Source organism: Podarcis liolepis (genome assembly GCF_965112155.1).
Source record: "Podarcis liolepis genome assembly, chromosome: 1".
In the NCBI taxonomy this organism is placed as follows: Eukaryota; Metazoa; Chordata; class Lepidosauria; order Squamata; family Lacertidae; genus Podarcis; species Podarcis liolepis.
Window position 1 is genome coordinate 60,619,697 of NC_139554.1, and position 24,913 is coordinate 60,644,609.

At 39.1% G+C, this 24,913-nt stretch overlaps 1 protein-coding gene across 4 annotated transcripts in view; it reads left to right on the plus strand.

The window, feature by feature from the left end:
* The window catches only part of NELL1 (neural EGFL like 1), a 373,450-nt gene that overhangs the window by 280,756 nt on the left and 67,781 nt on the right, over positions 1–24,913 (plus strand). For 3 of the 4 annotated variants that reach the window (XM_083463723.1, XM_083463722.1, XM_083463724.1), the window contains one exon: positions 13,802–13,897. The exons of the other annotated variant lie outside the window; for it this stretch is intronic. In XM_083463723.1, coding sequence (XP_083319849.1) covers positions 13,802–13,897 — 96 coding nt within the window. The remainder of the gene's footprint in view (positions 1–13,801; positions 13,898–24,913) is intronic. 4 annotated transcript variants of the gene reach the window in all.

Below are 24,913 nucleotides of genomic sequence, written 5' to 3' on the forward strand. Positions count from 1 at the left end.
TCAACTGCTATGTGAAAGAACCATCGATCCAAAGTAACCTGTTTTGTTTAAGGCCTGTTGCAGTTTGCTTGAGTTCCTTATCACTACATAGTAAGCTCAACATGTGCTACTTGCAAAAAGCCATCTCCTGACAAATTAAAGAGTTAATTAGCACAAAAATATTTTAGATATTTTGGGCACAGTTCATTACCCAGCAGCTGTGGGTTGGTTTTAATGAACAAGCTGTCTATGCTTATTGCAGCTTCAGATGGGACTGCCAGTGTGGACTTATAATGTCTCCCATTATGTTAAAGATATATTTACATTGTCAGCTAGGAAGTGAGCAGAATACGTGTTTCATTCTGTTTATTTCTAAAATGTATTTACTGCTCTTCTAGTCAAGTGATCAACACAAAGTATAAAATATGCTAACTTTAAAAAAAATGGAACACAAATCAAACAAAGTATAACAGCATCTGCCAGTGGACAGAGATAAGTCTGAGCATCAGTCTGACAAGGAATAAATAAAAATAAAATAAGCATTTAGCTGAATAATACTTGAGGCTAATTCTTATGACTTAAGTACTCTTCCAAATTCACTCAGAATTTACAAGATGCCACATGATACATAGAAATGGCCACGTCTATCAACAGTTCCTTTGTTCTATGTTATATTTTGGTTCCTCTAGGACTTCTTCTCAAGAGCAGGAATGAAAGCAATCTGTAACTTCCTCTAAGTCTTTTCATCTACCGTTTGTCACACAAAACTAGACCACAGTTATTAAAGAGAGAGAGACTGTTTTCATTTGTGAAGTTGAAACAATCTTTTAAGTTTCTCTCTCACAATATAATAGTCTTGTTCAGACATCATGCTAAGTCAACCCTTGGTTTTGTTCTAACATGTGGGCTTCTGGAGATGTCATAGTTTATTTGCTCCTCCTTGGTCTGAGCTAAGCCAGAGTTGTGACAGCATGACAGTCCATGAGCTTTAGACCTTAATGTGAAAGTGTATAAAAGTGGAAGTCTAGAAATCTGTAAATGAGCATGCAAGACAATCTTTCATAACCACTGAGATCTGTAAATGAGCATGCAAGGCAATCTTTCATAACCACTGAAATATTATAAATACTGAATTTCTCTTAGGGAAACTATTATACTGATCCTGTTTATATACTAGGCGTAAATTGGGACCAGTGCACACATACCAACTTTCCGACTTATATAATGTGTTACTTTAAAGGGAAGTGAGAACAATCTGATTCTGTCTTGAACATTTCCACTTATCACACTTCTTACAGGGCTTGATTTGGCTCCGAAAACATGAATCTACTTCAGCCGGAAATTGAACAGAATATTATTGATTCTTGCCCTCTTCCCAGAATTGGTAGTAGGTTTTCTTTGAAATTAATCACTGGTGACTCAATTGAATTTTGTGTGTGGCTAGAGTTGGCACTTGAGGCTGACCTGACGCTGGGTACTTGTTGCTTTACTCCCTGTTGAGAAGGATTTGATGGTCCGCATTAAGCATACTGAAGCAATATCTATCTACCTATCTATTGAGCATCTTCCTATGGCAAAGCAGAACTGATGTAGGGAGATCCCACAGCTAAATCAGCAAATTTAGAAATAGTTTCTAAGAGTCATAGGTTTGTGGCTTCATTCTGTTTGTAAAGATTACTTTTAGAAATACTCTTTCTCTAAAATCCCATTTATGGTTTTAGAAGCATTTAATCTTGATTGAAAATCATAATCCATTGAGGGGTCATCCTGCTTAAACCACACTGAACTGAAGGGCAGCTGATAAAGAGCATGATACTTGCATTTTCTGGGGTTTTTCTCTTTGCTGTCAGAAGAACTGCTCTGGAATGATGGGAACTGTGTTAGTTTGCTGCAGTGTGCTGCAGCAAAGGTAACAGAAGATTGTGTCACCTTAAAGACTAAGACATTTTATCCAGACATAAGCTTTCATGGGCTAGTGAGTCCATGAAAGCTTACATAATAATAAAATTATGTAATTTATGCAAGAGTCCCAAAGGTTCTATGCTGTTTTTATTTGATGAAGGCTGATCTCCAGAATACGATTATGATGTACAGACAAATGTACTTAGGACCTGATCCTAAAAGCCATTTTGGTGGCCCTCGTAGAATCAGAGTTAAACTTCCTAGTGCAAGTATACAAGCGCCTTCAATAAAAGGGCAGCAACAACTTCAATTGTTTTCTCACAATCTGCTTATATATGGCTGTAGGGAGTTGAGAGATGTTTTACCGAAGGCTGTTAAAGATGGTCTCAAAAATATTTATTTCACCCTTGTGGCTGATGCTTCATTTGATGCCTTTCTGTATAGTTCTTGGTCTGAGGTCTCCACAACATTGGTAAAAATGGAAATTTATATTTGCGAATTGAGCTGGAGGACCTTCCACCCACCTCTCCTTGCTCTGGGACCAGCCAGTGTGGTGTAGTGGTTAAGAGCGGTAGACACGTAATCTGGGGAACCGGGTTCGCGTCTCCGCTCCTCCACATGCAGCTGCTGGGTGACCTTGGGCCAGTCACACTTCTCTGAAGTCTCTCATCCCCACTCACCTCACAGAGTGTTGGTTGTGGGGGAGGAAGGGAAAGGAGATTGTTAGCCGCTTTGAGACTCCTTAGGATAGTGATAAAGCGGGATATCAAATCCAAACTCCTCCTCCTCCTCCTCTTCTTTTTCTTCTTCTTTCTGGAGGAGTGGTGGTTTGAGTTACGGCTGTGGTCTACATCACACATACTGTACATTCTGTTTAGTGTCAGATGTGTTGGTCCAGTTTGTATTCAGTGTTGCCCTTTATTCTGAATCCGCCCCCAGTGTTTTTCCCCCGTGTGTGTGTGTGTGTGTGTGTGTGTGTAGCTGAGTTGGGGGGTGGGTGGGAGTTTATGCTCTGCTCGTTTGTTCTGGAGAGTGGGAGTCAAAAGACTTTAAAGTTCCTGGCTTCTGTTGACAGAATGTCCTCCAGCTCAATCCGTAAATAGAAATTTACAGTAAGTACCAATTTTCATTTTCTTTATAGTGTGAGAGAAGTTTAGAAGTGGCTATATGGATAAAATGCTATATTCCATTTAATCCAGATACTTCTGTGGAAACTAATTCTTAGTTCTGAACTTCTCTAAGTTTCATTGTCAAAATCAGATTCTGAATGTCTTGGAGGGCTGCTTTGGGAGGGGGAAATTGAGTGGAGGAATCTTGTGCTCTGAAACTGATTTTGGGTGACTCACCCTTCCCACTGGACCCCCATAATACATAGCCCTCAATATTGCATAGGTACCCCTAGGGGCTGCAGGGGAAGGGGAAGGGTTTTTATGGAAGCCGCCCAGAGTGGCTGGGGAGGCCCAGCCAGATGGGCGGGGTATAAATAATAAATTATTATTATTATTATTAATTATTATTATTATTATTATTAGGGAGGGAAGGTAAAGATCAGCTGAGTGAGCTTTCTGCTCATGCTACATTGAATACAACCCATAGAACCATAGGTGCAGACTACTAGGGACCAAAGCACTTTGCCCCCCCAATTTATTTATTCTTTTGGAGGGAGCCAGGGCCCCCCATTGTACAGGGGGTGAACAAGATTCTTTGTTTAAAGAGGTATTTTACTGCTTTAAACATATAGTGCAGATGGAGCCTTAGAGATATTATATTTCTTGACTTGGTAGGCTGCACTGTCCTAGCAGACTAGAGCAAATAATAAATGCTGTGTAGGAAAAGATCACCCTCCCTAATCGGTTTACTGTCTAAATTTAATGACAAATCTCCAGCTGAATTTGAATGCAAGACACACTTGCATATCTCAAAGCCACAGGAAGACTCCATCCATTGTACATTGGATTGTACAATCCTTTGGAATATCCTTTCTTTACACCAGTCTTGGAAAATTCCTTCCTACTTCTTTGTGGTGTGGAGATGCCAGGGTTCTCTATATATAGAGGCAATTAAATTTTTTACATAAAATTTTATTTTATTGAAATCCTGGGCATACTTTTAAAGCACTGAGGCTATTCAGCGTTCATTCAGCGTTTAATAAAACATTATTATTTGAGGATGTCATGAAGTTTTCATTAAAACAATAACACAGTAAATATCTCAGAGAGAGTGTTGTCTCTCAGTGGACATTGCTGTTACTTAGCAGCAAAAAAAATAATCAAAATTTTAAGACTATGTAGCATTTAATGGAAGTGATTTTAGGACTATAATATAATTCCATTATATATATCATTGCAAGTTCTCATCATGTTAACATAATTTTAATGCTTCTATTAATCTTTAATGAATGGGTCATACATATGTTTTAATGTGATGGTTTATATATAAACTTAACATGAAATACAGTTTTGGTTGATTCTAAAAAATTATCTATGCTGAGGGAGGACTCGTTTATTTATTTAAACTGTGTAGACAATTATCCTGATAACATGCCTTTTAATGCTTTTCATGTTTATCATACAAGATGAGGTATTATACAGTTATAGAGATCCTAGGGCTTGCCGATCAGAAGGTCAGCGGTTTGAATCCCCACGACGGGGTGAGCTCCCGTTGCTCGGTCCCTGCTCCTGCCAACCTAGCAGTTCGAAAGCACATCAAAGTGTAAGTAGATGAATAGGTACCGCTCCGGCGGGAAGGTAAACGGCATTTCCGTGCGCTGCTCTGGTTCGCCAGAAGTGGCTTAGTCTTGCTGGCCACATGAGCCGGAAGCTGTACGCCGGCTCCCTCGGCCAATAAAGCGAGATGAGCGCTGCAACCCCAGAGTCATCCGCAACTAATGGTCAGGGGTCCCTTTACCTTTACTTTAGAGTTCATAATGTTGATATAAGATATCTGCATTATAACCTTGATAGGATTAAAATTTTATTTGCTTTTGTATTTGTACATTTCAGTGATTAGTGGTATACATGGATTGCTGTGTGTGTGTGTGTGTGTGTGTGTGTGTGTGTGTACACTGCCATCTGTTGCAATGGATGTAAAGTGCGGAGTGTGTATTTCTGTCACCTGAAGTAAAAGAAATCCTGCTAAAATTGAAGAGCATCACAGTACATGATACAGTTTTAGGATACAGTTTTTTGAAAGATGTAGGGGAAAGGGGGTGTTTTCAAAAAAAGAAATTTATCACAGTAAGTACTTTATTGAGCTATTTCTGTGCTTTATTGTTTCAATTAATTTTAATTATACTTATATACATTTTAGCAAATTGATGTAATGTGATTCTCATGATAAACATAAAGCAACAGACATTTAGACATATTTTTATCTGTATATTTTGCTCATGAGCAAAACCCTTGTGAGATCACAAATATTTACATATTTTATCTTCTTATGTACTTAGATAATTTATGCAATAAAATATGCTTAGATATTTGCCTGCTCCCTGGAATTTGAGGGGATTGCTGCTGGAACAACAACCACCACCACCACCACCACAACAGTATTAATCAAAGAGATAAATTCTGACTCTGGAAATTAACTCCCTTGCTAGAAGCCAAGCAAAATAATTAGTTTTTTATTGCTGTAGATAACCAAACTATGTGTGATTCTTATAATCACTGGTAATATGTTCTCATGTTTCTTGTGTTTGGAAAAACATCATTTGCCACACATGTGGTTTGAAAGCATTCTGTAGATGTCCTCACTGTGCATTAGACACAGCTCTACAGTGAGAAACAAACACATAATTGCAAGAGACTAAGATCCTGGCGTTGGATTGGTGGGTATTGCTAACTTTAATACTCAATTCTGCGCTTTATGTGAATGTGCGCAGAGGTTGCAGAAGATATATTCACCCTCTACTGTAACTTGTAGTGATGTGAGTAATTTCAGCTCAGATTTTAGGCTCAGAAACCAACTCAGTTGGTGGGCTTCTCATGGGCAACTGATTGGCCAACATGAGAACAGGTTGTTGGACTAGATGGGTCACTGGCCTGATCCACCTGTGCTTCTTTATGTTCTTACCATCAATCTCCTATTAAATCTGAATGGTTTTAAGGTGTGCTTGTCAAATAATGAACTTGAGTTAATTTAATTATCTGTCAGATTAAACGCAGTCCTTGGGAACACCCAAACTAAATCATTTCTGCTCATTATGGTGTATAGTTGTGCCATTTCCATGTTGTTTCTGGCAGTAATTTGGGTGAGTTAGCTCCAAACCTTCATGGACCTGGGGGTGAGAGACGCGAGTAAGCTTCAGGAAATCATATACTATACTATTTCTACAGACACAATTCTTCCTTTTCTGGTTGCCTGGGATACAAGTGCCACTTTCTTTTTACTCAGTTGCATCTTTTCTTCTGAAATGCTGCAAAGGGACCTTTGCAGTAGTGGCAGTTCAAGATGGAGGAACCAACTCCACCTCCAGTGGACAGCTACATTAGTGGTCTGTTGAAGTGACATTTCAGGGTTGAATGTATAGCCTTGCCTTCTTTTTGCTTGTCAAGGATTACGGTATATGTAGATACAAATGAAATCTGATCAGCAACAATATTAATTTAGCAGTTACCTTTCCCATTATATCGAGGAAGAATTTAGAACTTCTCAGATAAGAGTTGCACACATATTAAAACATAACCAGCTTTGTACTTGATATTTTATTGTACAACTTGATAGGAGTTCTGTTTTATTTAATAATATTTTTTGCTAGCCATCTAGAGGGCTAGGTTAACAGATTAATTTCTTACAGAATTGCACTCAGTGGAGAAATTCATGTTCCTTTGTTTTATTTGATAATGTTTACCTGTTCAGGGGAAGAACATGGTGCACTGTGGAAACTTAAAGCAGTGGGATTACAGACACAGCCCTTACCTGCAGCTTCTGTGCAGTCAGCTAGATCTCTAAAGAGAGTCCTCAGGACATATATTGGTACATTTTGAAAAAAACAAGGCACATTTCTGCTAATGGTGTGTGGTTCAATGTCTCCACCCTTCCTATATATAAAATAAATCTATAAACATAAGTACAGGTAGAAAAGCCTTTAGCACAACCAAATATAATTATGGCCTGCTTGCAGCTCAGTGTTCTGCCAAATTGAACAGGTCAGTGGCTTTGTGAAGTGTGTATATATATCTAAAAGCCTTTTTTAAATGAAGCATAGTTCGCTGACTGCTACTTGTGCTTTCTTCATTGTGACATCTGGAGAAGGGGGAGGAGAGAAAAGTCAGTCTACTTGAAATAATTCCTGTCAGAAGCCTCTGACAGAATATGTTTGTTGGCTCCAAAAGAGCTGAAAGATGAAAATGAAGAGACTTCTGTTTATGGTTTAACTTCACTGCACAAGTAAGGATGGGCAAATAGTTTTAAAGAGATAGGGGCATGGTGTTACACTAGCCATAAGTAAAATGTGGCAATATAGGTTGTTATTAGGTAATTTATCTAATCCCTTGACGAATATAGATGTATACAGTCTGGAATCTCAGGTGTGAAACAGTTAATTCAATGAAATGTATTTTATTGATCTTTATCGTCTACTGTATCTTATATGATTTTGAGAAGGTTCTGAAGGGGAGGAGAACACAATTCCATCACTTCCTTTGGGCCCAACTGTAAGAGGCCTGGCACTACCCAGAAAAGCTCTACTGGACGACATAGGCTGCAATGGAAGCAGCACGTATGCCTTCTTCGCTGCCTTCACTGCCACTAGGTAGGCTCAATGATGAGCATTCACCAGTGTTCAGTTGCATTTGACCAGAAATTTCCTCCATTAGCGCCCAAGCCATCTTTCAGCTTGTTTTCTCACCCTACGCTCAGGAATATACCATGAAGCCAATGGTGGCATTAACTTAGTCAAAAGTTGTTGAGGGCTTTATATGTTATCTAAATGACCACCTCATCCCACTTATATTCCATTGCCTGGTCATCCAAACAGGAGCAATATCCTGAGCAATTTCAGTCATGATACCTTTACGGTCTGTACCAAGGAGCCAGGAGGCAGAGGAAGAAACAACATTTCACACTCAACTCTTGAAAGATGTTTGAAAGAACGGGGAAGGATGAAATATGGCTGTAAAATTGCATTTTGTTTATCATTGGTTAATCCACATTGAAAATAGTGGTGGTGATTCTGTTCTTCATGGATAAAATTATGTGGAAATCATTTTGAAGATTATGGTGTTACAGCATTGGCATATTCAGATTTCCTGGGGATTTTATTTTACTAATGTTCACATTTAATTTACTCAATAAAGTGATTTATTGCAGATTCAGTAAGCACTATTCTAACAAAGCATTTCTACCTGTAAACAGGCACAAGGATAAAATGTATTAATGGAGGCATATTAGCAGTACACGACTCTATAGGGATTTATCAAGTTTAGTTTAGCCTTCTCAGATTACCAGGAACCTGCTATGAGGGACTGAAAATCCTCTGTGTTGTTCTGAAGTATTATGTTGTTCCCTAAGAAAACTGTGTTATTGAAGGGTTTGAAACACAGCAGACGTCTTTTGACGCAAACAGCTATGAGACTTATTAAGAAGTGTAAGCACAAAGATAGGCTATTGCATTAGAGACTTAGAGCTTCAGTTGATACAAACATGTTTTTTCTCAATTAACTGTGTATTGAGTGAGCTGATTTCTATTCCCCACCTCACCCTTTCAGTGCTGGCAGAAGGTGGTTTCTGTGTGGACAAAATAGCTAACCCGAATGAAAACATTACAAAGATTATATAAAGGTATATTTTTTTAGCCAGAACCACTGTTTTGTAGGAGCATATATTTCACATTCAGTTATTGCAAAGGGTTAAAATGCACGGTCAATACAATGCCATGGCTTCATGAAGTTATCATGCTGCATAATCCCAAGCACTGTAACCCATTCAATAAAACAACAACCCAGTATCGCATTGAATTTACAGTATCTTATAGCAGTCACACCCTCAAAGGTGTCTTTCTTATTTTACAGGATCACAGGAAATTGCATCACACTTAGATAAAAGAACAGCAAAAAAGATTTCTACGTATAGGGAACTCTTATTTCCCTAACCCCAGATTCACATCTGCTCTATTTCATGATGTGTTGTATCCAATACTGTTACTTTGTTTGTGGGTGGCTCTTTGATCCAGTGGAATGTGAATGGAAGGGGAAGGGAGGCTATTTTTTGCAAGTTTGCCCTTTCTTCTGCACAACTCTTTCCTTACTCCCTGGAGCAGATTTGGAGGGGCACAGATATGGAGGGAAAGCAGGATCAGATAAAACAACCCCCTCCTCTTCAATTCGTATAACCATCTACTTGCTATATCAAAAAGCCTTCTGACAGGAAATACAGCATTAAATATAACACTATATGTATGCCATGTGCTTACCACACACATTAAATGACACCTGACACTTGAGATGTACTGTTATCTTGAAATATATGCCAGAGATAAGTTCATCATGATTTGATGAAAAGACCGACAATTCATTTCTCTTTCCTTCTTTGTACATAGCAGTTGCTCTCAACAGCTCTTGTGCTGGGAATACTAATTCCCTCCATACAGTATTGCATTTTAATGTTAATTCAATATCATTTCTACTTAGTGATATCTCTGAGGCTAATAAAGATTTCATTGTTTCAACTTGAATTTTGTCAAGTACTAAGCAATTTCATTTTCCCTAGAAAGGAATAATTTGATCGGAATTAGCTGTCGGTGTGGGGAGGGTGGGAGTTATTCTGTAATATAATTTAGGTTTCAGTATACGGAAACTTTCTCTTCTACTCTTCATTATACTGGACCATTCTGACCTAAGACAAGTTGCCTTAGCACCTCTGGCAAAAGTTCTAAGCAAACTAAGCTTGCTGTGAACTGCTCTTGTGAACAGTTGGTGTTAATGATGCAATTGCCAGTCAGTACTCTATGCATTTACCGTAATTTCCTTCTGGCTTCACTATCTACATGCAGCAGCAGCAGCAACAACTCTCGTGCCATTATACAGTTTGTTACTCTTCAAGGTGTCAGAATGCATTCTTGCTTGTTCAAAAAAAGAAAAAAGAAAAGATCTGATCGCCTTCATCCATCTGTCAATCCGTCTCCTCCAAGTGGAAGGAGAATGGGCAATGCTGAATATCGTAGCAGTTGCCACCTGTTGTGTTCTATTGGGGAAGAAGAAAGGCCCACCTTTATATCCACTCAGCTGCCACATACTTTTGTGATTTCACAGGTTGTCTGTAGCCAACGACAACAACTAGGGATGCATCATCATAATCACTGCAGACTTGACAAATGTGATTTGTGTGCTTGCTTATTATTAAAGATCTTTCTAGACCAACCTTCATCTGAACTGATAACCAGGGAGGGGCATACCATAAAACTGTTGGGGAGACCTTTTTCAACTCAAGGGCCATATTCCTCTGTAGGGGAACCTCCCCCCTCTTAGGGGCTGCATGTCAGTGGTGGGTAGGGTCAGAGGCAGAGGGAAGTGGAGCAGCCGATTTGACTCTTATCAGCACAGTAAGCTCCATTCCACCTATGCAAAAGCCAGAAGTTTCAGTGCTTCAAGTACGAAGTATCTGGCTATCACTCAACTTATTAAAAACACTAGTACACACCAAAGCATTAGAAAAACTAAACAGAGAAGACTAAAGTACTAGTTCCACATTAGAAAAACCTAAAAAGCCTGAGAGCACTTTCAGAGTCCAGATACAGTCTTCTTAAAGGCATCTCAGGTGTGCGTGGCCTTGCTATCCTGACTTCCTATAGTATGTCTGAAGCATCAAAAAGATGACTATCTTTAGAAAATGGCATTCTTCTATTTTAGCTTAGCCAGTTGTAATTTATCTACAAAACTACACTGAGCTTGGGTGTAATGTTATGAAAAGTTATATAGCTGGCTGTCATGACTACTCTGGCTTTGGTTGCTGTCAAAATGATCATGTTGCGTAAGTGGAAGATGGCTGCCTTGTGCTGTTTCATTAACTGTTGTAGCTTTAACTCTACCTGTTGCCATGCCAACTGATCCATGCATTGTCTTTTTATGTGGGTCAGCAAGCAGGATAACCATCATTTAATAGTTTTGTTGTTTGTGATATATTTAAAGTATAGAATTTCATCTCAAATTAAGGTTTCTTATTCAGTTAACTGTCATTTTTATTCTTTATTCTGTATAGTGGTCCACAAAGAGACCCATGATGTATAGCATTGGAACAGCATGGACCAGTTAAGCAATCTTAACTGAAAGAGGAGCTGGTACTCTCATTTGCTCTGTTCACCATTGAGCAGTTACACATAATAATTAAAATCCTAATGGCCAATATTGTGCCCTTCTGGTTGTGTAGCCTTATTGGAGTTCACCGATTGGGTCTGTGTTGCTCCGGGACAGGAGGAAGGAAGTCAAAATGACACCGAGTTGGTTCAAAGAAAGAGTTTATTCTGCTCTCCGGATAGCAGAAGGCACTTGTGTGATTAGTCCCCAGCAAGTCCAAAGAAATGACAAGTTTCATGCAGTATTTATATCCTCCAGACATCCTCTCCCCCTTCCTCAGCCACGTCAACTTGTATACGCAGGTTGACATCACATATGTTCCTGCTCTGGTACTCTCAAGCATAAAAGGATCTTCCTTCCTGTACTTCTGACCATAAAAGGATATTCCTCTTCCTCCTCTTATCTGGGAAGACGTCATAATCTCTGGGAACACGCTTTTGGCGTTTTCCCCGGACATTGGTCTTGCGCATATTTTGTGGTCAGCACATAAGAGAAAGTTCTGACGTGTTTCCTTTGTTCCCCTGGAGAGTCAAGGCCATCCCTTGCCGTGACTGATAAAGGAGAGAACTGTTTATGCAGTTGTGTCCTTATTATGGTTTTGCTCAACAGTTCAAGTTTTACGCATTTAAAAGTGCTCTCTTTTGAAAGAACAAAAAAGGGGGGTTGAGTCAGTTTTTAAACTTACTCAGCGGCGTAGCGTGAGTTGTCAGCACCCGGGGCAACGCAAGTAATTTGCGCCCCCTAACCCGGGGCAAGGCACGTAATTTGCGCCCCCCCTAACCCCTAACCTGCGAGTTGCCGCTGGCGCTGCCGCCCAAACGACGCCACTTGCCCGGAGGAGGAGGGGGGCAGAGAGGCAAGAAAAATGCAATGGTCCAGCAGCTGCAGCAGCAGCGGCGGAGGCGGGGCTGTGAGGAGGGGCTGCCTGGTGCGTCCTACGCGGCAAGCACTGAGAGCCGCTGCCTGCCGGGCGCCTTCAGCCCGGACGCGCGCACAGCTCGTCGGCTCTGCTACAGCCTGCGCCCGAGGCTCTTCGGCGACTCCGGAGGCAGCGAGCACGCCCCCCCAGATGTTGCGCCCGGTGCGGCTTGCCCCCCTTGCACCCCCCACGCTACGCCACTGAACTTACTACACAGAAACCCACTCCTTCAGTTGTGCCCTCTTGGTTGTGGTATATCACACAGTAAATCTGAAGCACCTATTCTGTTTCATGTCTCTATATCCCTTGTCAGACCAGTAGAAGCTTTTCTTTAGCAACACTCCATCTGTGACTGCGTCTTACAATATGGCTTGGTGGCTCTGCTGTTAACTCTGAGGCAGAAGCTACACTTTAAATATTAACTGTGGTTTATCTTCTGTTTGCCTTGAGAACCACTGTGCATAGGACTTTGATTTATATTCCTTATGAGGGTTCAATACTCTGGGTGCCTCAACCAAAATCATTTACAAGATCTCCAGTGGCATCCATGGGGAAAGGGGGCAGTTTTGCATACAAATCCATAGACTTAACTGTTCTCTTCTTTGTAGTATAATAGGATACATGACTATGGCCCAATGTTTCTTGTCAATGTAGTTGCCACTTTCTCATGGCTAAATCCCTGTTGATCAAATAACCTTTGAATAATGAAATTGTGGGATTACTTATCTGGACATTTTGTGATCCACCCATCCCGTGTGGTTTCATTACTCAAATTTTACCAGAGCTATGTGGAATTTAGCCATGGAGAAGTAACTGCATAACATTGGAATCAGGCATAAATTTATTTGCACTAGTTGCACAAACAATGTAAGGAATGTATTCAAAAGCTAATTTCTTTTACATTTTCTCTATATCCTGTTCACTTCTCCTTCCTGCCTCAGTACTCTGTCATGTGTCAACTATAATTTGTTAATTGGTTTAGTGTTCCACAAATATATTATAGAGGTTTTTTTAAATAAAAAAGCCCAAGCATAATTTTGTTTAGAAGGTCAAAAATATAATGTTCACACACAGTGTTCCACAGCATGAACCACAGTTTTGTAGTGTTCATTGAAAAATACTCTGTGAGGTTTCCAGTGGGGGGCTCTTTTCTTTCCCCCTCTCCAGACAGTCCCATCCTATGCAATACTGCAACCAATTTCTGAAAGTCTCCCACATTTTCAAAGTAGATGTCAAAAAACCTGTATGGCGTTAATCTCACAGCTCTCTGGATTGTGGTCCATGAATACATTATTCCATTGAACATTTCTGCTAGTGAATTACTACATAGAAGATTAAATATCACACTTGTAGCTGACTCTTAAATCATCAAAATGAAACATGGAATTCCTTTGCTCTTCACCACATCCTCTAAAGGTTACTAAGAGCACCCAAAGGCAGATATCGCTTTGGGTTTAGTGCTGCTCCAAAATGGTATGTATTATTCTTTAAGCGTCCATGCCAGATAATCATTAAAATTTTGTTGTCAATTTGCCTTGAGGCTTTCAGTTTTCTCCCTTGTAGCAGTAACGTTTTGCTGGCTGGCTTGCAGCAGATTGGACTTGGGCTATTTTGCCATAAGGAATTCTGTTTTTCTTCGTTTATTGTTTCACAAGTGCATAAAAAGAGAAAAAGTCTGCATATGTAATCACTGGTTGTTGTTTTTTTCCAGCATTCTGTGAGGAAGGGTGCAGATATGGTGGGACATGTGTAGCCCCTAATAAGTGTGCCTGCCCTTCTGGATTCACGGGAAATCATTGTGAAAAAGGTAACATTCCAAATTCTTATCAGTGACTTATCCTGGCTCATAAAATGCTGCTTTTCTTTTCCAATCAATATACAGATTTATTTGTTGATATTTATTTTTATTGGTTAGTCTATAACTGAGTGCTTCTATCAGGACATGGTTTATGTAGCATACTTTGAAAACTTCCCCATGTCTAATAGCAAAATATTCTGCCGGGTTGGATTTCAAATATATATATATGTATATATTGTAGTTGCATGAATGTGGGCAAATATTATAGATGGCCAGAAGCTTCTTATGTCCAATTCTGGCTGACAGAAATTCAATCGGTGAGAGGGGGGGGGGGGGAGGAATGATCAGCTGATAGATGCACAAATGTTTTCATGTGCTGATGAGAGGAAAAATGCAGGAACTTGGATGTGCAAACTCTCGTGCATGCTTGTCAGAGAGTAAGCTTGGATAATTGTGCACAATGTAGAGAAGTGTTTTCAAAGGCTGCAAGCAACAATAGTGAAACTGCTTTTGAGATTCTCTACAGTAGAAGGGCTTGTCCAGATGCTGGAGAGCAAGGGATAAACACATAGTCATCATCCTCATCAGGTGTACTTGTCTGTTGTTTTTCCATAAATGTATTGCAGTTCGCAATAGCAGAATAGCAATAAGCCATTAAATTATACCAGGAATAACAGACTACTACAAAATACAACCTACCAAAGCATTTCAATACTATGAACAAAATATTTCATAAGTAATAACGACCCTTTAAATAGATGCAGTATAAGCTATCAGTAATCACAAGGTCCTTAAACCAAATAATAAACATGCAACTGAGCACCAGTCCAGTGCCTCATAGCAGTGTCTGGTTGATAGACTTATTTATTAAAATGCTTAATACCTTAATAAACCTACTCCCACAGGCAGCTTTCCAAAACAGATGAACACCCACAGTAAACGCCCATAGGTCACACAGAAAAATTAACATTTTAAAAAACGAGGCCTCCTCTCTCATAAGTCAAGCAAGATGCTGAAAATATATATGACATGGAATTGTTCTCATTAGAATTAGTATAACAACAACAACTACTACTACTAAATTATTTATTTTATATATATATATATATATACCGCCCTATACCTGCAGGTCTCAGGACGGTTCACAGGAGAAAATTACGATATAAAAACACAGAATGCATAATCCAAATGCCTGTAGTTAAAACATAAAACAATGGTTTTAGTTAAAAGCACAAAATAATGAACATATTCAAAAGAAAACAAAACCACAAGCCAAGCCAAACACGCCCTCTCACTTGAACCTTATCATGAGGCCATTCGAAAGAAAGTAATAGACTCTTATTCTAAGAGGAGTCCCTCCCTAGAGATGATGTGTTGCCTATGGTGGGTCTCCAAGGGGCTACTGAAGTCCTTCAGGGTGGTGCTTCCCAGCAGACAGCTGACAGAATGTGGCTCTGCTTCTCTCTCTCCCGCTGCCTCCCTTTCCCCACCTCCCCCCCCCCAGCAGAAAAGGAAATCTACAAGAGGGGAGGCTTCAGAGGCCAACTGCCTCCCCTCAATCCCAGATGACCTATCTACAGAGGGAACCGCTGCTGCTTACTTGAGAGCTTTGATTATTCCTCTTTCAGCATTTATTTGTTTTTACATACCTGCACAGAAGTTGCTTAGAGATACTTTGCACATACTACATGGATATCTTCAAAGATAGGGTAGAAATGAAGAAAACTCTGTGGAGATAATAGCAACAATTGCAATATCTCTGGGTGGGAAACAGATCCCCACCCCCTGAAATAGATGGTTATCTTTAAGGAGTACCTGGGCTACAGAAAAGTGATAATCTCCTTATATGAACTATGCAATTAAATTATTGAAAGAGAGAAAATTGGGACTGTTTTAGTTATTTATTCCACATCCTTTGTCTGATGCTACTGGATTATGCTATAAAAGGACCGGTTTGCATTTAATATATGCTAGAAAATGTGCTATATCATTTGAAAGACTGCTAGTTGATCAACATAGTTTACTTGTAGATTTAATTGTGGGAATGCATACCTTTAGCATGTGCCCAACTTCTATTTCTTTACCATATTTATATAGCCACCTATCAATACACATTCTCTGGACAGCTTAAAGAACAGGGAGTAAGATGCAATATTAACATATAATAGAATTAAAATGCAAAACTAAAACCATGAAAATACAAGCTAAACCCTTTGTTTTCTAACTGCAGAAAAAATAAAAAAATTAGATATCTCAAATTAAATATATTTAAAAAGCCTGAAGAAATAATAAAAAGGTCACTTTACCAAAAAGACCACAGAAAAGAAACCAGGTGGGCCTGACTGATAACCAGGCTCAAATGCATACTAATTTTTTCATTACAACACTTCTGGTGAGCAATTCCAAGGGGCGAACTGGAGCTTTGGCTTACAGTCCTTTTACTTTCTTTTCTTTTCTTTTATGTTCCCTTCTTTCTGTTGTTCAGATGGCTATATTGGCTTATGTGATTAAAGAAGATGGCTTAAATTGGGCACATTTTATATCCACTATGAACTCTTTTTACAGTGCATCTCAGGTGAAATCTGTCGGCTTAATATGAACTAAAAATAGATGAAACTTTACACTTTAACCCATAGTGGCATACTCTTCATGCTGTAGAATTATCCAAAGAGAATAAAATGATGTTAACTGTATTCTCATCCATGGCTGGAATGCACCCAGGCATCTATTATCCTACAGAAATGCATAGTGAATGGACAAATACCTATAGTGAAACAATTTGTTTTCACTGACCTCTTGTTCATTATGCTGCATTCAGATATGTCCTTTGCGGTGGGACAGGACAATTTTTTATACATTATCTGCAAGAACAGAACATTTTCTACTGGCTCAACTTGTAATAGTCTAAATCTGTTTTAGCATCTAGAAATGTGTAAGACAAGCTTGTGACAGTTAAAAACCATTACCAAAATGCAAGTAGTTTTATTTTCTAGTAAGAATGATCAGTAATTCATTAGCCACCCCCCACAGAAGTGATGATATTAGGCTCAATGCAGATTTAGTGATTGTCGAATGCTCAGGATTTATGTTGATGGCATGTGCAGAACACAAAGTGAAGATGATATTGGAGCTTTAAGTCAATTGTGCAAATGCATAATGTAGCATATTGCTAAGAAGACTTTACTACTAATGGTGGCCTTTGCAATTTAGATCCGATTTAATTAAACATTACAGTGCAGCTGTGGACTTGCCTTTGTATACAGCAGCTGAGGCAAGATTGCTGAGGGTTGGCCCACCCATGAAACAAGGTAAGGTGACTGCTTCAGGCAGCAGGATCCACAGGGACAGCAGATCCAGTCTTCAATGATTGCCTTGCTCACTGCCACTGCCATGGTAGAAGTGATGGCTGTGGCGTGCTCCGTGGAGGCTAGCTCTGACCCCTCTTTGGAAGCTATCCCCACCATGCCTCCACAGTGGCCTCTTAATGAGTAAGAGTAACTGTTGGTCTCCTCCCATCTTGTTCTCGATGTATATCTTCCTTGTTCCTGGAGCAGATCTCTTTCTTCTCAAGCCAGGGAGGGATCCCATTTGTGGTTCACCCCAGGTGCCAAAATGTCTTGGGCTGGCCCTGATTGCAAATTTTACCTAGCTGCTTTTTAACTGAGACATCTAGTTCCTTATGATGCTCTGTAGTGTTTCACTATGAACAATTTTAGGACCGAAAAACATGTTTTTGAGGGGTTGAAGAGGTTCTGGGCCAAGGCATAGGGGACACGTCCTACCATTAATTTTTTTGTTCCCTCCCCCCACCCCCTATTTGCAACCAAAATTTTTCTCTTTTCTTTATCACGTTACCCCGGAGCCAATCAGGGACCACAAAAGTCTTAATGTAATGACAGTTTATATCTAATTATCTTTAGCTGCATGATGACATCAGTGAAGGCAAAGCCAGTCATTTTCTCTCACTGTTTCTGGATGGGAGCAACTGGACTTCCACTTCTAATTGTGCCCCAGTTTTGCTGTGACAGTTTCATTTCAGCTAATCAAGCAGCACTGGGAAACAAACATTTTATGCTTAGAAGGGGAGGACACTGTTTGAGGGATTTAAAACTGTGGTGAAAAAAACAGACTTTTCTTTCTTTTTGTTTGTTGGTTTGGTTTAGCTCTAAAAATGCTAGTAGTTCTGGCACTGACTTTTTAAAAACTACTTCTGCCTTGGTGTTTTGCGAAACATAGCATTTGAAAGCATGTTAGTATCTGTAGGCTCACAGTCAACATTTTGCTTAATAGTATACTTCTGTCTATCATAATGATAATGATGTCTGTAACAGTGAGATATGTAGAGTTAGTTCTGTGACAGTTAACTAATTTTGAAGTTTTCTATGTCCATATAGGATAATTAGGCATTAAAGTTCTTCAGCTTCATAAGGTTGTGAGATGCACAAAAAGGAATAACAAATCTTTCATATAAAATCTGGACATACTCATATATCTAAGCTCCATAAATATATATATATCCTTATCTTGACAAGTACAAATTAGGCACTATCAAAGTGTTGAAATCATGAGACAATTGTATTCAATAAACCATTTGTCTCATAAACTAGGAAACATCAAATATTAATTTGCTATTTTCTAATGCAGTAAGAGTAAAAGAAGTTGAATTTATCTAGACTGATTCTTCTTCTAGCCACTTCGTTTTTTGATATCACTTAAATGTAACAAACTTCCTTACCACAAGGAAGTGAGCATCAAAGAGATTTTTGAGATTTTTTTTTATATTGTTACAAAATCTCTCCAGACCTTGATCTTCGCCTGAACAGAGAGCTCACTTAAGCACAGCAATCATTTCTTCTTTGGAAATGGACTATCTAATTTAGTAACCTGTGCAGTCAAATATCATGAGTTCTTTACTATTTAAGAAGTGCAACATCTTAAATAGTCTTCAATAGTGAATTATTTTTTTCTTACAGCATGAAATATGTATTAAATATATCTTGTAGGGGCTTTCATGTGAAAGAGTGAAATTCCCTTTCTTATTTGATCGTATTGAAGAGCTCTTCTTTGTACACTGCCAACCTAGCCTTTGTGCACTTTGGGAATGATACTCATCCATCTTTTGAATGAGACATAAAATGGAGGCCCTGAACACTTGTGGTCATTAAAGATCCAATAGAACTTAGATCCAATTCCAGCTTTGGTAATTACTTTGTGTGCCTTCTCTCACAATTTCAGTATTCACTTTTCCTCTTAAAGTGTTGTACACTGCTGCTGGCACAGAATGATAGAAACAATTTCACCCCAGAGGTGGCTGCATTTCAGTCACTGGTGAATGATTGGTTCTTATTCTGAATCCACTTACAGTGCTATAATGGGAAGGTAGTTGCAATGAATTCTGAAGCGTTGTCACACCAATCCTAAATAGGGTACATTTACTTGGAACAACATACCATTGATTTCAGTGGAAATAAATTTTTACTATTTAATATGATTATGATAGAAATTTTAGTAGTGCATGTAACATTGTAGAACCGTAATAATGTTTACTGATATATACCAAAAGTTCTACCCCACTATTGTTTGTGGTCTCTCATCCAGGATTACAGCAAATGGATTGTATCTAAAGGTGACTTTATGCAAGAGAGGTGCTTTTGCTAGCTTGAGGCAGACATCTGTGCCACATTCCATACTGTTCCATACTGTTCCAGAAGGTTCTCCAAACCTCAAGAGATGCTTTAAGGGGCATCGGGGGGGCTGCATAGCATAGGGAGGTTGGCAAAAATCAGGTGCCCTGTCTTGCAAAACCACATTTGGTTTCCATCTATAAGCAGTTAAAAAACACACACACACACACCACCTGCACTATTTTTATTGCTTTCCAGTAAACAATAACATAAAACACTAACAAGCAAAATACAAGCCGCACCCGCAAATAAGTCACACCTTTAAAATTCGGGGGGGGGGGAATACCCGAATATAAATTCCACAGGCACTCACACCCATTCCGTTTTACCATATGTCTGTTTCAGCAGTGATATCGTAAAAGCCAGTCTTTGTAAGGTCGCAAATTTAAGCCACACTTTTCACGGTTGGAATCTGGAAAAAAAAGTGCAGTTTATATTCAGGCCAATACGCTGTATAGCACACATAATCCTTAAAATGTCTATCAGATATTACAAACATACACCACCACCCACCCACATGCACAATGCTGACCTCTGCTTTCAAATTCTGTAGGACTTGGATGGATCTTCTTTCCATGAGTCCATGTTCACATTGAGTATGAAGTGAAGCTAGGTGTCACTATGTTAATAGTAGTAGTGGTGGTAGTGGTAGTGGTGGTAGTAGTAGTAGTAGTATACCACCCTTCACCTGAAGATCGCAGGGCGGTTCACAGAAAGAAACAAAATAAGAACACAAGATACATAATAAAACAAAAGCAGAAACAAACCAATAACCCCCACTTCCCACAAACAAAGCCATAGAATGTTAATCAGCCAAACACCTGGTTGAAGAGAAACATTTAGTCTGGCACCTAAAGGTATGTAATGAAGGCGTCAGGCGAGCCTTCCTGGGGACAACATTCCACAAATGGGGAGCCACTGCAGAAAAGGCCTGTTCTCATGTTGCCACCCTCTGGACCTCCCATGGAGGAGGCACATGAAGAAGGGCCTCAGGTGATGATCGCCGAGTCCGGTTCAGTAGTCATGACATCCCTCCCAAAACTGCTTTGTTAACTGACTAGATAGCTCCAGTTGCCACATTTTGTGGTGTTAGCCATGCTTCGTTTCTATATGCAAGTTGTCAGCAGGAGAAATACAGTTAAGTTCTTATGAAGCAAATTATTTTGTTCATTGGGAAAGTAATGAATTATGATTTACAGTTTGAGACAGTGTTTGTGGTATTTCCTTTCATCTCCAAGTAAACCTACACATGGGAGCACTCCCATCACATATGACAGAAGTTCCCAATTTCCTTCCATCCCCTCCAGGATTTGTTTGCCTCATGAAATAAAACAATTCTCTCAGAAGTGAGGGACAAGACGATTCTTAAGCTACTCTGGACCCAGTCCATTCAAAGGTCAAAACAAGCAGCTTGAATTAAACCTGACAGCAAATTTGTACCAGGGAAGCTAGTATCTGAGTGCCATACTATGATATTGCCTCCTGGTATAAGGCTGAACTCTGACAGCCATATTCTGAAACTATTGACATTTCCAAAGTAAAGTGCATTTTTTTTTTAAAAAAAAAAAGCCAACCCAATGGCACAGTTAGGCTATTTAAGATACCAACTGTAATGATATTACATCCAGTTCTCTCTTTGAGGTGGTCATGTGTATACTTCACCTCAAAATGGGGTGAGTCAGTTCTGCTGCATTTTGAGGGCCTTTCTGTTCATTATGTCACAAAGACCCCTCCTGAAGACACCACTGTTTCTGGTTGACAGAAATGAATAGTAAATAATTTTGTAACTTTGTAACTCTGAAACCCAACCCAGTTGGTACAGAATATGGTTGCAAGAGTAATAATTCAATCCTCTGCACACTTACTTGAGACTAAGAGTCATTGAACATAACTTGCGTAAGATTGTCCTGTCTCTTTTTCTCTTCCTCCTTCAAAGTAATATATCTGACTTGCAGGGACCTTTTAGATTAGAAAACAAGGAAACAGAAATCCTTGCACCACTGTCTGCAGCTCCATGGGAAGTCTTGCTGGTACACTTCTTGGAATGCCTGTGGAAGCTGCTCATGATGAAGTCCTTCCACACGTATCCCAGGAAGCATTCCAACCAGTGTGTGTGTGCATGTGGGGGGGGGGGGAGGGGTAGTGGTATGAAAATGCTTTGTTTCTTTAAAAGCCAAGAACAATAATCTTGTTTAGGGAAGCTTTTAATGTTTGACAGATTGTATTTTAATATTTTGTTGGAAGCTGCCCAGAGTGGCTGGGAAAACCCAGCCAGATGGGGCGGGGTATAATTTTATTATTATTATTATTATTATTATTATTATTATTATTATATTTTCAGTCACCTTATAAAGGAAAATGAAGCCTAAAAATGTAACCAAAATGTTGTGGGGATTAAGAATTTGGGGAAATTGTTCACAATTTGGTACAACACAAGTTAGCATTGTTTCTAAGTAGCATTTGAAAGTAAAATGTGATGTTAAATTGTTTCAGGATTGTGGGTTTGAGCCCCACATTGGGCTGCAAGAGATTCTTTCATTGCAGGGGATTGGACTACATGACCCTCGTGGTCTCTTCCAACTGTACAGTTCAGTGATTCTATATTGACAAAAACTGTTCACACAAATGTCATTTTCCTTTCTTCCAGTGTCAAAAGCTCAGTATGTAGCAACCCAGTGATTAATATAATTATGTTTCTTCTGCTATCACCTTTTGTCATAGACAGCTTAATATGGTCCAGAGGAGATAATACATTACAGGCAATTTTACCTTTTTAATTTTTGTCTCCTTTGTTCTACAGCCTTGTGTTTTAAGCTAAAATCATGACTGTGTGATAGCCTTATCAGTGTCAGAATCTCTAGTATTATTTATTGCCTAGCTGGCTCTAGTCAATCATGCACTTGTGCTCAGACATATTCTTACAACTATATCAGAATGATAAGTGGCGATGTCTTAAATGACTGATACATCGCTTTCTGACTTTAATTAAGTATCAAGGTTACCTCACTTGTATTCTGAAAGTATCCTATTACAAATGCTTACAAGTGTGCTTTGTATCTTCTTATTGTACTGTAACGGACATGGGGATGAGGTAGACTAGGAATGTAAATGGAAAAATAAAATAGAAATAAATTGAAACTAAAAGGGGGTCCCATGTTGCAGGTACTGTTGAGAATGTGTTATGGATCTGAGAATGTTGAATAAAACTGATCTAATGTATCTTTCTATCTTATAAAAAGCTAATGGTTAAGCAGTACCTATGTGGTAGAGGCAATAAACTTAAAAGTAACCTGACTTAGAAGCTGATAATTAGAAAAGTGCATATCTTGTGCCAATGAAATCTCTACTACTAGAGAAATACAGTGAGTGAATGAATGATTTATTTGTAATTTTGAAACTGAGTTCCATGATAAATATATGTGACTATTTTGTTGACGTTTTTTTGTGAACAGGATTGAGGGGTGAACAATTCTATGCCACAAATAATACAACACATGCTGACAACTGCTGCCATGTTAGTCTTAAGCTTTCCTTTTGGTTTATCTCTTTCTTAGGGTCTTAAGTAGAAATCCTAAACATGTGTGAATGTTGCTGCTTCTTCTTTGCTTGTGTGTTTTATAATTTGTTTCAGAGTCCCTTTATAATTTTCTTTGGATTGTTTTAGACTTTTTATTTTTATGACCAATAATAAGCACTTTATGAGTCCTTAGTGGCAGTTTTGTAAATTGGTTGGCCAAAAAAGAAAGAAAGAAAAAAAAAGACACTGATTTTTAAGTTTGGAAGTCTAAACAGGAGAACAAACTGCATGGTTAGGATAGTTTACGATGCCCAGACAGTTCGGTGCACAACTCAGTTCTTGAGTTTCTACTTGGATATAACACTACTATATACAGTGGTACCTCTGGTTACTGACGCTTCAGGTTACAGACGCTTCAGGTTACAGAGTCCGCTAACCCAGAAATAGTACCTCGGGTTTAGAAATTTGCCTCAGGATGAGAACAGAAATCACACGGTGGCGGCGCGGCAGCAGCAGCAGGAGGAGGCCCCATTAGCTAAAGTGGTGCTTCAGGTTAAGAACAGTTTCAGGTTAAGAACAGACCTCCAGAACAAATTAAGTTCTTAACCTGAGGTGCCACTCTATTTACAATTTGATGCTTCATAAAATCCATTGAGTGTTTGTTTACATCTTGAGGAGGAGTATGTTATGCAACTTTCTCCTAATGTTGTGTGACCAAATGATGCTAACAACACAATGCTATGCACACTTGCTCAGAAGTTAGTCTTGCGGTGTTCAATAAGGCTTACTAACTAGTATATGTGTAAAGTATTTTGCGTTCAGCAAAAAAAAAAAAGAAGAAGAAGGGGGTGGACATCCAGAAAAAAGGACAATTGAACCAATTTGTTTTGACTATACATGATTTTGGCTTTAGGCGTGATCCCCAGAATGTAATCCCCGCATACGTTGTGGGCTTCCGGTATACAGTTGATACTCAGTGGTGTGTGAGGTATCCATTCTTTTGATCTTGCATAGATATTTTGCTGTTCTGACATACTGGGTAACAACTGCATTTCTCCAGTAAGAAAATAAAGCTTGGAGTTCATTTCTTCAAAGACTGTTTTGATCTCCAGCTGAAAACAAGATTATTGTCTGTTTTCCAGCCTCCCTGAGGTCAGCCACTGAGATATCTCAATCTGTCTTCAGAGCATGTTATGGAGAACTGATGAAAGAAAAGGGACAGTTTGTGCCACTAAAACAAAACAAAAAACATTTTTCCTTCCTCATATTTCCCTCTGTAGGTAGTCAGCATTATATATAAGGGGTGCTTTTTTATTCATAACTGTCCTTCTTTATATAGGCTATGATCCAAGGACAGGTTGTACAAAGGAAAATATTTAACACAGTTTGGATTCCAAAAAAAAAAAATTCAGTGATATATTTTTCTTCTTTCAAGGGAAGATTGTGCCCCAGGTCCAAAGCCCATTTCGATGATGTTAAAGAATGTGTCATCCAAGGGTGATAATAGTTCTGGGAGTCTTCACACAAGCTATTCACTGTGCACAAAGCTGTAACAACTGTTTCTATGCGAACTACAGTTCGCACTCCAAAAGGCAGCAAAATAAAGATACAGTGAAATATTTTGAAGAAAAAAGAGATTTACTACAAAGTGAGTTCGTAGCATCTATAGCTTTGTTCTTAAATAAATGAAGTTACCCAGCAAACCTGCTGTACTTACGTGAGCACAGTTTAATCTAGATTGCAGTTCAAACTATTGGCACAACTTTCACGTGAACAGCATATTGTTTCCAGGGCTTCACTGGCTTCTATCTTGACGTGCGATTT